Raw genomic sequence first — 12,549 nt, 5'->3', positions numbered from 1 at the left:
TTGGTTTAATTATGCACAAAGCAGTGATCTGCAAAGATACTGTGGTTTCTCCTTTTCCTACTTTCCGTTGGAACCATCACTGTTACGGCAGCGCAGAACATCAATGAATGTAACATGAATCACTGTGAGTGACAAGGGAAAGGTCCCAGACGCCTGGCCACGGTGGTAATTACAGACTGAGTGTCCATCTGCCGCCTCTGGTCCTGGCCGGGGCAGGCGGGAGGGGGTGGAAGCTGAAAGCCACGGGGCCCAGGAGGGATGCGGGGATGCGAGCGCAGAGCAGAACGTGGCACTGGGACGCCGTGCCCCATGACAGTGCCACCCGGCAGAAACTCCAGAGCGAGGAAGGACCGTCTGTTTTCACGGCTGCTGCCAAATCCCTTCACAAACATGCTTTGGCTCTTTGAAGTCTCTCATGAGTCAGGGGGCTGCGTGTTATGTAGTCAGGTTTACGGGGTCACTGGAACTGTTTCTTTTCTTTCTATTGTTTCTTTAAGCTCTCTGTGCGTGTGTGCATGCGCTTGTGAACCCGTGTGTGCACACGCGCTTCCTGGGCTGCATGCTTCCCCGGATGCTTCTCCTCTTGCCTAACTCCCCCATGTTGGCTAGTTTTCCAGTGCTTAAAGGAGAACCTTTAGAACCTTCCTCCATAGTAGTGGGGGCCAATAGATACTTTGTACAACCCCCTTACCCCACACACACACATGCCCATGCATGCACACACATGCAGAATCAGTGCACAGGGATGCCAGTGACTCCCCTCTCTGCCCCTTCCCCTCACGGCCACTATTGTGTGATTTAATGAGTCCACGCATGTATTCCTTTACTTTGCAAACCTTTGCCCAGGAACTCTTGTATATTACACAGCATGCTAGGGAAGACAGGAATGGGGCTCTGGCAACGAAGCAGGAGAGATAGAAAGGTTTGTGGATTATCTTGCATGCTGTAGAACTATGTAAGTAATGTTTTGCAAATTTCCTTCAGCCTGCTTATTTTGCCCAATATTAGATTTCTGAGATTTGCTCCTGCTGATGTAGGAGGCTCTGGTTCATTCATTTTCACTGCTCTATGGCATTCCGATGTATTAATGTACTTACCCCCTTCTTCTGCGGACACTCATTTACGCTGTGTCCAGTTTTTTATTATTATGAATAGTGATGTGATAAAAACTTCTGATCTGTTGACTCACATACAAAGAGTCTCCCAGGAATATACCAAGAAATGGAGTTGCTCTTAAAAGTTGGCTCCGGCTTACTTGCCCACCAGCAGAATTTAAGAATTCTTTTTAACCTCGTCATCCCCATACCTGGTATTGCCAAACGGTAGAATTTTTTGCCAATCTGAGGAGATCTCATTGTTTTAGCACACCTTTTCCTGACTGCTCGCTAGTAAGATTGAACACATTTTTTTCCTCATGAGCTTATTGTTTGTTTATGTTTCCTTTTTGGGGGTTTCCATTTCAAATCCTTTGTCTGCTTTCAAGTTGTTTGTGTTTTTCTTATTGATTTTTAAGAGTTGTTTATATTTTGTGGATGACAATCCTTTGACCTTTGTGTAGGTTGCAAATATGTTTCACAAACTGTGAAGCTTATTTTGCTTGTGTTGTCTTTTGTGTATAGAAGTTTTACATTTTAATTGAAATCAGATTTATCCCTGACATCCTTTATGGCATATGCTTTTAAAAGATGTGCGCCTAAGAAAGATTTTACTACTCCAGTGTCTTAAAGACAGTCTCCTTTGGGTACCTGATTGGCTCAGTAGGTTGAGTGAGTGACTCTTGATTTTGGCTCAGGTCATGATCTCAGGGTTGGGCTCTGTGCTGGGCATGGAGCCTGCTTAAGATTCTCTCTCTCCCTCTCCATCTGCCCCTCCCCCCATAGCTTGAACTCTCTCTCTCTTAAAAAAAAAAAAAAGATAATCATCTTACATTTTTTGCTACAACTTTTCACTTTTATTTTTCACACTCAGATATTTAAACCATCTTGAACTTACTTTTGTGTATGGTGTGAAATAGAGATCTAACTTGACCTTAGCTGTGTTGTTCTAGTACCGTTTATTACACAGTCAGTCCATCCTTATGCCCTTACTCCCACTGATAGGAAATCATCTTGTGTTCTATATCAGATTTTCCTGATATGCAGAACTTGCTGTTTGTCTATCACTGCACACTATCACAATTATTGGGAATTTATTTTGTTTTATTTTATTTTAAAATAATTCACTTATTTTAGAGAGAGAGGAAGAGTATGAGCGGGAGCAGACGGTGGAGAGTCAGAGGGAGAAGCAGACTCCCTGCTAAGCAGGGAACCCAATGCTGGGGCTCGATCCCAGGACCCTGAGATCACAACCTGAGTGGATGCTTAACCGACTGAGCTACCCAGGTGCCCCTTGCCAGGGCTTTATAATCAGTTCTTAGCAAGGGCCAGGATTTTCTTATTCAATATACATAGGATGGAATATTATGCAGCCATCAAAAAACCCCCAAATCTTGCCATTTGCAACAATGTGGATGGAACTAGAGGCTATTATGTTAAGCGAAGTAAGTCAGTCAGAGACAGACAATTATCATATGATCTCACAATTATCATATGATCAATTATCATATGATCTCTCATCATAATTGATGATAATCAATTATCATATGATTCCTCTGATATGAGGAATGTGAGAGACAGGGTGGGGGCAGGGAGAAGGGAGGGAAAAATGAAACAAGATGGGACCAGAGAGGGAGACAAACCATTAAGAGAGTCTTAATCTCAGGAAACAAACTGAGAGTTGCTGGGGGGTGGGGGTAGGGATAGGGTGGCTGGGTGATGGACATCAGGGAGGGTATGTGCTATGGTGAGCGCTGTGAAACGTGTGACTGATGATTCACAGACCTGTACCCCTGAAGCAAACAATACATTATATGTTAATAAAAAAATTTAAAAATATCTTGACTATTCTTAAATTTTTATATTTTGATGGAACTGCATTAAACTTATAGATTAGTTGGGGGGTAAATGAGATCTTTATGATGGTTTGTTCAGGACCCAATAATAAAAACTGTGAATTCCTCAGGGTGAGGGACAGTTAGAAGAAAGGATAGGTAACAGTGAGTTTGCTTTTGGTCATTTTGAGACCGGTGGGCCCATGGAACTTCCCTGTGGAGACCTCCGGGAGCCACAGGAAATGCAGGCCTGGATCTCAAGGGGGAAGAGAGAGGAGGCCTGAGAGTATGAGGAAATGGGCTGACTGGGAGACAGTGCCTTGAGAAGGCTGGGAACCAGGCTTTGGGGAATGGCCACATTCCATCAGAGCAGGGTCCGATGAAGAGAGCTTGGCAGGGGCACGTGGCCGTGGGGAGCCCCGAGGAGTCGGCTGGCTGGGCAGAACCTGGGTTTCAGTGGGCAGAAGAAAGGTCAAGACTCCGGCTTCCCTCTCCTCTCCCTGTTTCCTTCTCTCATTCTCTCCTTTTTGCTCCGTCCTCTTCCTCCTCCGCTTTTTCTTCTCTAATTTATGAGTTCGCTAGAGTCTAGAAGGCAGCAACTTAGGGCTTCTGAGATATTCATGTGTTGGGAAGAGGCTGTGAGCAGAATGGAGGGCAGGTTCGTGCCCTGGAGACAGCTTCCCAGAGCTTACCTTTGAAACAGTCCTCTACACCTCTGGTCAGCCCTTCCCCATGTGTAAACATTAAAGGATCACTGTGTTTATCACACACACTTGAAGTCATTTTAGTTTGGTTTGCAGTTAGACTAAAATTACTCATCTTGGTTGCTTACTAAAAAAGATGCCCCCCCCCCGGGCATCATGACACAGAGAGAGTGAATTGTACCATCCGTTCCCCAGTGATGAGACCAGGTTTCTGATGGCTTCTAGAAATGTAGGGTTTGAACCTTAGTCTGACCATTCAGTAGCTCTGTGACCTTGGGCAAACCTCTAAACCTCTCTGAGTCTATGTTATAAGACTGTTATAAGGATTGAATGAGACAGTACATGAAAATGCCCAGAGTGCTTGTCACATAGAGGGTGCCCAGGAAGTATGAGTTGTGTCCGAACCCCAGATAGAAATTCAGTGCTCGTGAGAACATGGCACTATGCCAGACAAAATAGAAAGGTACATACTGTGGGAAGGAGTCGTCCTCAGGTAGGTTAATGGGTGAAACGGGAATGCAGAGTGTTCTCAGCTCAGATATGAAAGTGGTGCCCAGGACTGAGGTCGGGGGTAGGGGCCCAGAGTCATTTAGAAAGGTGTTGTTGTTGTTTTAAGATTTTATTTATTTGAGAGAGTGGGGGGAGCACAAGCACAAGCATGGGGAGGGGCGGAGGGAGAGGGAGAGGGAGAAGCAGACTGCCTGCTGAGCAGGGAGCCTGACCGGGGACTCGATGCCAGAACCCTGAGATCAGAACCTGAGCTGGAGGCAGACACTTAACTGACTGAGCTACCCAGGCGCCCCACGAGATGTTTAACAAGAGTCAAGTTTCGGGGCCCTGAGCACAGCCTGGCCCTCAGCAGCCCACAGAGACAGTGTAGCTGGGCGGGGGTGGTGGGGGGTGGTTGTTGCAGACCTGGGATCTTGGAGAGTATTTGGACAAAACTGCTCAGGTGGCCTAACAAAATAGATGCCAGTCATTCTGAAATGATGGGTCAGGGCAATGTCTGTTTGCCTCCTTCAAATTCCAGCAGTTTGCTATAAAATACTGTTTCAAACATTAGGAAACTAGAATGGTCAGATCCTACAGATCAGTAGAGAGAGATTCAACTAAAAAAAAGGATACCTGTAAGGAGAGAGGGGGAGGGAGAGGAAGCTGGGCTGTCACTCCAGGGCAGTGGTTCTAGATTCTAGATACCTTGTATTGATACAGAACTTCTCCTCTTTCAAAGTCTCCTAGATTTATGACCGTCCCTGGGAGAGGCAGGGACGGTCCCAGGCCTGGGCTGGTCAGGGATGTTGCGTGCTGTCGCCTGCCCACAGGGCTCTCACATACACACTGAGCACTGGGGCCCGTGTCTTAGGTGGACAGAACCTATTTCTCTGTCTTCCTTCCCTGCTGGCCTGAGAGCCCCTGTTAGGCGGGGCCTCTCCCTTCCTCTGCATCCCAGCAAGTAGGGTGGAGTCTGGCACATGATGGGGACTTGGTACCTAGTTATGGAGTTCAACTTACTTCAAGAGATCCGGTCACAAATATTTGCTTTGTGACCTTGGACGAGGGCTTTTAATGAACTAGAACATCTATTTTTCTCATCTGTACAACAGACACGATAAAACTACATTAGATTAAATACGGTGGTATGTATAAGTAGGCTACACGGAGAAGGCCTTCAGCAAATAGGAATTCCCTTTGTTTTCTTAAGACTGAGCATGACCAGAGCCAGATCCTGATACAGGAACCCACATGAACCATGGGGTTTGCCTCCATCTTCACCTCTCCTTGTAGTTGGAGATTAAAAGGTCAAAAAAGAGTCATGAAGGTCCTTTTTTGAGTGTCACAAAAAATCATGACCTCTGTGGTTAGGGAATCATTTTCTTGTAGAAATATTGCATCTGGGGGAACCACTTTGTTCATCCCTTCTTTTGGTGTGTTCTCTATGTGTACATGTCACATGGCAGGAGGCCATATGAATACAGTGGTAGAAGGTCTGCTTGAAGTTAGCCTGTTTCTTTATAAATGCACACAGAACATTTACCAAGACAGACATATTCTGGGCCACAGAGCAAGTGTCAAATTTTAAAAGATTCAAGTCAAACAAAGTGCGTTCTTTGAATAATGGAATTAAGTTAGAAATCGGTAGCAGAAAGATGTCTGGAAAATCCCCAAATATTTGGAAACTAAATGACATACTCCTAAATAACTCCTGGGCCAAAGAAGGAATCAAATATGAAATTTGAAATGATTTTGAAATGAATGAAGTAAAAACCCATTATACCAAAATTTGTGAGATGCAGCCAAAGCAGTGATTAGAGGTGAAAAAAAATATATATATATAAATTTATATATATATATATATATATATATATATATAACCTATTTCTAGTGTTATATATAATATAAATAGGTTTTAAATAAATGGCTTTAAAATACACCTAAGAAACTAGGAGAAGAAGAACAAATTAAAAGCAGAGTAAGGTGAAGAAAGGAAATAATGAAGATGAAAGCAGAAATCAGTGAAATATGAAACAGAAACTGAATAAAGAAAATCAGTGAAACAAAAGCTCATTCTCTGAAAAGAGCAATATAATTGATAAACCTCTAGTCCAAATAGAAATAAAGATAGGAGACAAATTATCAATGTCAGGAATGAGAGAGATGACATCAGTACAGTTTCAACCAAGGTTACGAACCTCTTACCAATAAATTCAACGACATCTATGAAATAGACAAATGCTTTGAAAGACACAACCTACCAATACAAAGCAAAACAAAAAACAAACAAACAAACAAAAACCCTCCAGACCCAAATGGCTTCACAGGGGAATTTTTACCAGACATTTAAGGAAGAAATTATACGAGCTCTATACAAAGTCTTCCAGAAACTTGAGAAAGAAGGAATACTTCTTAACTCATTCTATGAGGACGGTCCTACTCTGATACTAAAACCAGACAAAGACATAAAAAAAGAAATGTACACAACTATTCCACATGAGCATAGCTGAAAAATTTCTAAAGAAAATTTTGTCCAATTGAATGTAACAGTACATATATGTACTTAGAAGGCTCAAAATATCAAAAATCAATCAATGTAAGTCACTGTGGTAAGGAACTAGGAGGAAAAAAGCCCTTCCTATAATTATGTCAGTTGATACAGAAAAAACATCTGGCAAAATGCAATCTCTCTATTCGTGGTTAAAAATTCTCAGCCAACTTGGAATAGAAGGGAAAGTTCTAAACTCTAGAAAGAACATCTGCAAAAGGTAAATGTCTACAAAAAGCTGCTAGAATAAACAAGGGAGTTCATCATGCTTGCAGGATGTGAGATAAGTCTATGAAAATCTATGGCTGGCCACAGTTGGAAATTGGAATAAAAATATACTACTTACAATAACAGCAATAATTTAAACACATAGGAATAAATCTGACGAAAGATGTGTAATCTCTGTACACTGAGATTTAGAAAACGTTGCTGAGAACATTCATTGTTTTTTTTCCCCCACAAACTGATTTATGGATTTCAGTCTCAACCAAAAGGAGCTATTTTAATAAATAAATCCAATAATGTGGCTGAATCTCAAAATAATTATGTTGCATAAAAGAAACCAAAAAAGTAGAAGACTTCTTAACAGCACATTGTCTTGGGTTTTCCCCCCTTCTCCTTGGTTTCTCCTTTTCAGTCTCCTTTGCTGGGCCAGTGCTTCTTCCAGACCTTGCTTGCTAGGGCACCTCTGGCTTTGGTCTTTAGCCTTCTTTTCCCCTCTATTTCCACTTTCCTCCAAGCTTATCTCATTGAGCCTTAGCATTGCTCCTGCGTATTCAATAGAATTTTCTGAAATGATGGAAATATTCTATAGCTGCAGTGTCTGCTATGGTGGCCACTGGCCACATGTGGCTACTGACTATTTGAATTGTGGCTAGTGTGAATAAGGAGCTGAATTTTAAAATGTTTTTATTTTAATTGATTTACATTTAAGTAGTCACACTATGTCATTCATATTATAGAATATAGAAATATATATTACATATATACTATGAAGATGGATCTATATTTACTTATATTTATACTACTTGTATATGTGCTTGGGGGTTACAGCATCTCTTAGCCTTGGTCTACATCATGTATTTACAAACTGTGGGTGGTAACCCATGAACTGGCCTTGACCCATATTACTGTGGACAGCGAGACCCTGGCAAGCTGCCCCTAACACCCCTAGCATGGCTCCCACCCTACTCCTCTTGGCCTTTTTTTTTGCCAGAAACACCCACTTCTTTGCTTGTTTCTCTACAGGGCCTTTGAACATGGGCCGTGACCCAGACCCCCAGACTTTCTCTGAGCTGGCCTCTCTTTGTTAATGCAGGTCTCACATCAGATGTCATTTCCTCAAAGGGGCAGCCCTTCTCTGACTCAAGTATTGTCCACAACACAAGGCTGAGTGACCTGTTTTAGAAGTAAATGAGCTAGGTTCTTATTTACATAGAGAATTTTTGAGTAACAGGAACAAGAGTCATCAAAGTATTTTTGATTAGAGATTCTTGGTTTTTCTTTGAGAATCATCTGTAATCATTAAAATCCTGCATAAGTTTCTATATAGGGCATAAGTACTGATCTTGCTATTTTTTTTTAACTCTGCGGAATACCTCATACAAATTTAATGAACACTTTAAAATATGTGTAATACAGTATATTAACATAAATTAGTTGACATAAAACTAAGAGTTTCATTGATGTTAATTTCTTATAAATGCAAGTTATTTATTGAACTTTTTTTTTAAAGATTTTATTTATTTATTTATTTATTTGACAGAGATCACAAGTAGGCAGAGAGGCAGGCAAAGAGAGAGGAAGGGAAGCAGGCTCCCCATGGAGCAAAGAGCCCAATGTGGGGCTTGATCTCAGGAGAAAACCTGAGCCGAAGGCAGAGGCTTTTACCCACTGAGCCATCCAGGCTCCCCTATTTATTGAACTTTTTAATCACTGAGATTAATATACCTCATGATTGATTTTTTTGAGATAATTTGAATCTTATTTAAATTACCAAATTACTTTTGTCTTGAAGAAGAAAGGTCTGTAGTTTAGGATATATTATTTCTTATCATGTTTAATCTTTATTTTTATAATGATCTTTATAAAAAATGTGCTATAGAAATAGTGCAGAAGAATTACTAGCTATTAACAGGATAAGTGATAGGATTTGTGATTCTGACCTTTGCTTTAAAAAAAAAAAAAAAAAGGAGATCTACACTCAAGTGCTGGAACTTTCTACAGAATTCATTTGAGTAGTAGGTTCCAAATCAATAAAACTGAAAGTATATGTTACAAATTATATTGTCGAAACCATATAGCAAGAGGAGAAACAGGAAATGCACTTATCTTGACACAATGAAAACTGAATGTAAGTGTGAAAATTTGGCTTTAGTTTATCCTAAGAATTTTTTAAATTAAAATAATGTTCAGAAAGTTAAAACAGGGCCTCATATGTGTTCCACTCTGCCCAAGATCAGAAATGGTGGTGATGCAAACGCTTTTCTGGATAAGCTCTCCAAAGGGAATATTCAAAACTGCAGATTTATACACAGAGATGTTAATTGTAACATTGTTTCTACTTCTGAAAAGTCCGGAACCAACCACATATCCAATAATGGAGGAATTAAGCAGATGGTAGAATATCCATATAATAAAGGCTCGTATAACCATTGAGGTAAATTTTTAGGAAGGCTATTTAGTGTTGTGGGAGAAAGCTTCTGGCATAATGCTACGTTGAAGAAAAGGGCATATTTATTCAGTGTGATCTTAATTAGGTAAAAATCCATTTGCATAAGGGAAAATACGTTAGTCGTTCGTTCTGAGGGTAATTGTTGCTGGCTTATATTTTCCAAGTTGTCTAGAAAAAGCACATATTACTTTATAAGAGCAAAAACGTTAAAATTTGGGTGGCTAACAAAATACTGAATGCTTAAGCTTATTGTGTTTTAGAGCTGGAGAGTAGTTGCTGGGATCACTTGGCCTGGGAGCTCATGGGAGCTCATGACTGGAAGGGGAGATTGAGCATGGTTTCTCAGAAGGCCAAGTGGAGAGGAAGATTTCTTAGTGTTTTCACTCTTGGTAAATTCCTGATGTACCCACGACTGCCACTTGTTGATCAGAAAGTCTGGCTTTCCTCTTTGTCTGTGACATATAAAATAGAAAGACACAGTAATTATTATCTAATAAATGTGACTGTTTAGATAGCAAATATTTTAAAACAGAAGGTGACAAGGAAAGATTCCTGATGGTAGAACATAGGAGCTATTCTAGATTGTTCTTTGATCTTTGGGTGTTCGTCTGTGACTAGGACATGGAATCATTTTAGTGGATCTCCCTCTGCAACCCCTTTAAATGAAATTAGAATAGAAAATAGAGGGTGTATTCTATATATTAAGTATTCATTCTTTAGATTTTTATTGCAGGTATGTGTTTGAATATACTGAATTGTAAATGTAAAACGTGTTTGGCTTTTTTTAAAAAAAACTGATTAGCAGTCAAGAGAAGTCAGAAGTCTCTTTTGAGATTTAGGTAAGTGGTTCTCAGAAGGATCCTTGGAGCCAGGAGCAGGTGTCTGCTGAGAACTTCTCAGTGGTGCACATTTTCAGGACCCACCCCCTGCCCCCCAACCACCATCCCAAGAACTACTGAATCAAATTCTTGGGCCCAGCACTCTGGTTTCATAAATCCCCCTGGTGATTTAGATGAGGACTTACATCTGAGAACCACTGGTCAAGCTTTGCTATTCCAGGCATGGTCCAGAGACTAACATGGGCATCACCTCGCAGCCAGTTAGAAATGCAGAGTTTCTGGCCCCAGCCTGGGTCTACTGAGTCAGAAGCCACAAGCTCCCTGGGTGACTGTGTGCTCCTATAAAAGGTTTATTAAAGGTTGAGAAGGCTGATCTAAAACCACAAATGTCTTCAGAGGCCATGTAGACATTGTCAGTGGGTGAAGGCAGCCTGTGTTTCTCCCCCAAAGAGAGCAACAGGGAGAAGGTATTGATGGTAGTGGAGGTTCAAGCATGCTTCATTTGCTTAAAAATGTCCTTTCCTGAAGACCCTGGGCTTGACACCTCCCACCAAACTCATCAACCTAAAATAACTGCCATTGACCACAATGACTTCAAGCAGATTTTAATCCCCAATTGTAGTAGAGTGAGACTGTCATATTAACTCCTTCTTCTCTCTTCTAGGAATTTATCCAGGAGCTGCTCTCTCGAATAAGAGGCATGAGGAAGCTGAGCCCTCCACAGAAGAAGACCATGTAATGCTGGCACAGGGTGCAACTCTCCCAGAGACGAAGAAGGGTCCTGGGATTTGGGCTTCATGAAGACATTTATTAAAGCATAGTTGCCCTTATGAGAAACTTTTTTGGGGGGGTGCCTATTAGACATTTATTCAAGAGTGTTCCTTTTTTGTTTGGGGAGGTTTTGTTAGTGTACTATTTTAATAGCAAGACCAGCAGGTCTTTGGTTTCAATACGACCAAGGATTATCAAACCAGGCAGACACGCAGGAATGGGTTGATCCCAGCAGCATACTCTTTGAGAAATTGCAGGTTTAGAACCTAACTATACAGGGATGATGGTTTTCTCACGACTCGTTTGGTAATACTTTTTCTTAAGTTGTACAGTTGTCTCAGATGTCAAATTTCTCGTACTTGTATATATCTACATGCGACTAAGTTAAAATGTAGACGTGGGTTTTATTTCACATTGATGGGATACACTTGTGGTTGTCCTTTAATTGGAGGTCACAGCACATGGGTTTTCAAGAAGCCACTAGCTATTCTTCATGTGACTTCAGCTGACCTCCAGCATTCACTTTCTGCACCAAAGTGAAAGAATTCAGCGTATCCATTATTTTAATGAGCTACGCCACAAAAAGTTGAGTTGGTCAAGGGCTTAATTCATGGACTTCATATTATTTCATTCATTGAGATGCTTTGCCAGGTCATGTACTTCTTGCCTCGTTCGTGGTATTTTAAAATTTTATGAACCCTTCACTTGAAGAACTACTCAGATTTCTAGAGAAGCCCACGGCAAGGGGTGTCTCACAGTGGAAAAAGGGAGCACTGTGTAGCAATTAACTCTCTGCTTTCAACCAAATACTGTGTATTCTTCTCTGTCCATGAAAGCAGGTCATAAGGAAGTTAACAAATCACCTATTTTCCTCCTTAGAAATAGCTCTGGTCAATTCCATGCCTGGGTAGCATTAGACCAGAGCGGGTCAACGGAGGGTTGAACATGGTAAGAGGTGAGAAAGCCTCCCCTGCTTTCAAGAAAGTTGATATAGGAGTGTTGGCTGCTTTGGAAGGGTGGGGAGATTGCATTTCTGGCTCCTCTCAATGGCATGTGCTGAGGATTCTGGCTCCTGGCCCCAGTTATGCACCCCGGCCTCCTTGCTTGGAGCTAGGCTTAGGGCCCCTGCCTCCCAGTGATAGATCAGTTCCTTGGAGACGGGTCAAAATTCAGATGGATGTGGGCTGGGTAAAAGGTCAGAGTAGAAACTCTCCCTTTCCCCCCCGGAGGCCCCCACCGCCTCCCCACAGAAACTCCACCTACTGTAAGGCATCTCTAGGCGGCCCTGTCAGAGGACAGGAGTCAGACATTTTATAACAAGGGTGCTCTGAACATATTTTATTTTTTAAAAGAACTATGTTTGTGAATTTTATGTATACTGGCAAGCTTTGGAAAATGTATTTAATTTTGTAATGTTTACCAATGATTTATTTACAAGCTATTTACTCAAATAAATGGAGCTGCTTACAAATCTGCTTCCACCTTTGCATTGCAAGCCACGTTTGAAGGATAATTTGAGTCTTTGAGATGTTCCGCAGACAGAGGTACCGAGTCCTTACACCTCGCTTTTCATTCCCCGGAAATTTTCAGGC

At 41.5% G+C, this 12,549-nt stretch overlaps 1 protein-coding gene across 1 annotated transcript in view; it reads left to right on the top strand.

The window, feature by feature from the left end:
• The window catches only part of PPP1R14C (protein phosphatase 1 regulatory inhibitor subunit 14C), an 81,115-nt gene extending 68,687 nt beyond the window's left edge, over positions 1-12,428 (top strand). Inside the window, exon 4 of the mRNA XM_082730391.1 lies at positions 10,851-12,428. Coding sequence (XP_082586517.1) covers positions 10,851-10,925 — 75 coding nt within the window. The 3' untranslated portion in view covers positions 10,926-12,428. The remainder of the gene's footprint in view (positions 1-10,850) is intronic.
• The last annotated feature ends 121 nt before the right edge of the window (positions 12,429-12,549 follow it).

The sequence above is a fragment of the Mustela nivalis genome (genome assembly GCF_964662115.1).
Source record: "Mustela nivalis genome assembly, chromosome: 5".
NCBI classification, from domain to species: Eukaryota; Metazoa; Chordata; class Mammalia; order Carnivora; family Mustelidae; genus Mustela; species Mustela nivalis.
Note: the sequence above shows the minus strand (reverse complement) of the source record. Positions and strands in the feature narration are given on the sequence as shown.